This window comes from Frankliniella occidentalis, unplaced genomic scaffold, assembly GCF_000697945.3.
Source record: "Frankliniella occidentalis isolate FOCC.00 unplaced genomic scaffold, Focc_3.1 Scaffold12, whole genome shotgun sequence".
Taxonomy (NCBI): domain Eukaryota; kingdom Metazoa; phylum Arthropoda; class Insecta; order Thysanoptera; family Thripidae; genus Frankliniella; species Frankliniella occidentalis.
In genome coordinates, this window is record NW_026267142.1 from 2,128,555 (window position 1) to 2,130,951 (window position 2,397).

The 2,397-nt window shown below is 49.3% G+C and overlaps 1 protein-coding gene across 6 annotated transcripts in view; it reads left to right on the forward strand.

Annotated features, from left to right (window-relative positions):
* The first annotated feature begins 1,401 nt into the window (after positions 1–1,401).
* The window catches only part of LOC113216791 (venom carboxylesterase-6-like), a 223,571-nt gene continuing 222,575 nt past the window's right edge, over positions 1,402–2,397 (forward strand). For 3 of the 6 annotated variants that reach the window (XM_052263577.1, XM_052263578.1, XM_052263576.1), the window contains exon 1: positions 1,404–1,822. In XM_052263577.1, coding sequence (XP_052119537.1) covers positions 1,577–1,822 — 246 coding nt within the window. In that variant the 5' untranslated portion in view covers positions 1,404–1,576. Of the gene's footprint in view, positions 1,823–2,397 lie in introns of all 6 variants that reach the window. The other 3 variants (XM_052263579.1, XM_052263575.1, XM_052263574.1) reach the window with 3 other exon arrangements.

Consider the following 2,397-nt stretch of genomic DNA (forward strand, 5'->3'; position numbering starts at 1 on the left):
AGCACCGCAGAAATTTGATCCGTAGCGAAATCGCGGAGAAATTTTAACAATACGAAATGCGTGCACGGGCCGGCCGGGACACGTCGAGCTTGCTCTGTCTTCAGACTATCTTTAAACTCACTTCGGACGACCGAAACTAGTTCGCAGGCACACTGGGATGTAGCTTAACTCCCCTTTTGATTCATTACTCGTTGTCATAGTTTTTCAGACGTTTTGATAGAACATGGTTGAATTTACTGAAGCGCTGCAGTCAGGCGCGGCTCGCCCGGCTCCGGCCGCGGCGCGCCGAGGCCGGTGGTGGGGGGCCGAGCCTCGCTACCGCATGGGGTCACTCAGAAGCGCCTCGTTGCTGCCTCCTGGTACAACAGGCACATTTTCCGGAAAAGAACTGTTTGCCGACGTGCCACAGTTCCTGAGATATGACGGAATGAAAAATGAGCCAAGTCGACTTATCCCTTTCTGCCTCTAGGCTTTACTTGAATAAGGCATGAATAAGGAGACAACTCGAATTGATAGAGATGCGATACTGTAACTCCTTTGGAAGAAATTGAAGAACTTGCCTCCAAACTCCATTAGGCCCAGTTTATTAGGTGTAACTCGACTTATCTCCCTTTACGCAAAGTTTTACGGGAGATAACTCGACACTTTAAACCTACAAGCACGGAGTTCGTGGAGTCTCCGTATAAACCCGTAGTTCCAGGCAGCTCTGTACAGACACGCAGTTCAGCGGCTCCCCGTATAACGTCGTAAGTGCTTGAAAGTCACTTCTGAGATATAGCGCTTCAAAGTTTTGGATTTACATTGCGCCTTATGGGCGGCTGGATTTTTAGACCAGAATTACTTTTGAACTATTTGACATATCGAAATGCGGTTTTCGCTGATCGATAGCCCTTGGTTTCCTCTATCCGACGCACTTCATAACTCGAAATTTTCAAAAAAACATAGTTACCACGCTATACGGCGGCCTGCTGAACTCCGTGTTTGTACCGAGCCCCCGGGAACTGCGTGTTTATACGGAGCCACCACGAACTCCGTGTGTATAGGTTTCAAGTGTCGAACTTTTATTAATCTAGATAGGGTCCATATCAACTCTCTTTAAAAAGTAAGAATGAAACATAAAAGTTCACAACTTTTTTGAAAATGTAGCGTAAAACAGTATTTTGTGCTTCCTGAAACCTTATGGTTTTGCAGTCATTCCCTTGTGCCGATTCCTGGACCAGTTATCGTGCACAAACAGACTCACAGACACACAAACAGAATGAAACTGTTTCGGGCAGTAGAGTAATAGGCTTCGCTAATCGCTCAGCCAAAATCTCCCTGTCATCTGGTGGTCATCTGTCAAGTGGTTCTGAGTAGGGAGCCTCTTCTGTGGAACTTCTGCTCAGTTGCGCTGAGGATAGTTCTAAAGAAGAAGTGAACGCGTGAACGAGTCCGTCTTGGAAGCACCTTTTCTCCGTAGCACGAAATCTAGCCCCATCCCCCTTTCTACCTACACTTTATACCACATCTCTGACCAGTGGATGTAGTCACCGCACCGACCGACTTCTTGTCGCTACGATCTCGCTCACGGCTCACCATGCCGTCCCCCGCCTCCCGTGACCTACCCTTGGCCCTGCCCTTGGCCCTTGTGGTCACCGCCCTGCTCACGCCCGCCCTTGCTCTGATCGACGACTTTCCCGTCGTCACCACCGACCAGGGCTCCTCCATTCTCGGAAGGAAGCTGACGAGCGCCGGGCTCCGGAGCGGCTCCTTGCCCAGGGACTACGCGGCCTTCTTCGGGGTGCCGTACGCCAAGGCGCCAGTTGGAAACAGAAGATTCAGGGTGAGTTAGGTCGCACACAGTGAGAAAAATCTACAGCATCAAGTACAGTTTTAAACTGATGCTTGGAAGAATAGTGGTTTGTATGTTCAATTTTGTGGTCTATCCAACGGTGTTTGGTACGAAAGTGCAGTCCGAGACTTGATCATACGCCTGGCACCTGGCTACCTACTGGCCGATCAGAAATTCTGCTTAGTTGTAGCCCATTACTATTTCAGCGGAGTTTGTGCTGGTTGGGCGTTTGTGATTCGAATCATCGCCCTTATTTTAGGCTGCTCTTGGACAAAGGGGAATGGTTGTTATAAGTCTCAAACGCTTTCCACTTGTTCTACATGTGAGGATGTTGTGCAACGCGAACCTTTACATCGTTTCATGGCCTCCCTTTCTCTGCTCGCTAGCGAGCGCTTTTCCTCCACCCATTAGTCTTTTACAATCTGATCAGATGAAACTTGACACAAAAATCTACCGAAAAATGAGAAAAACGTTTTGCTTAAAACAACAAGCAGGCCCGCCCTTCCGCCAAACGAAGTTGCCAGCTCCGCTTCGCTCCGCCGGCAACTCCGTTCGGCAGGGGCCGG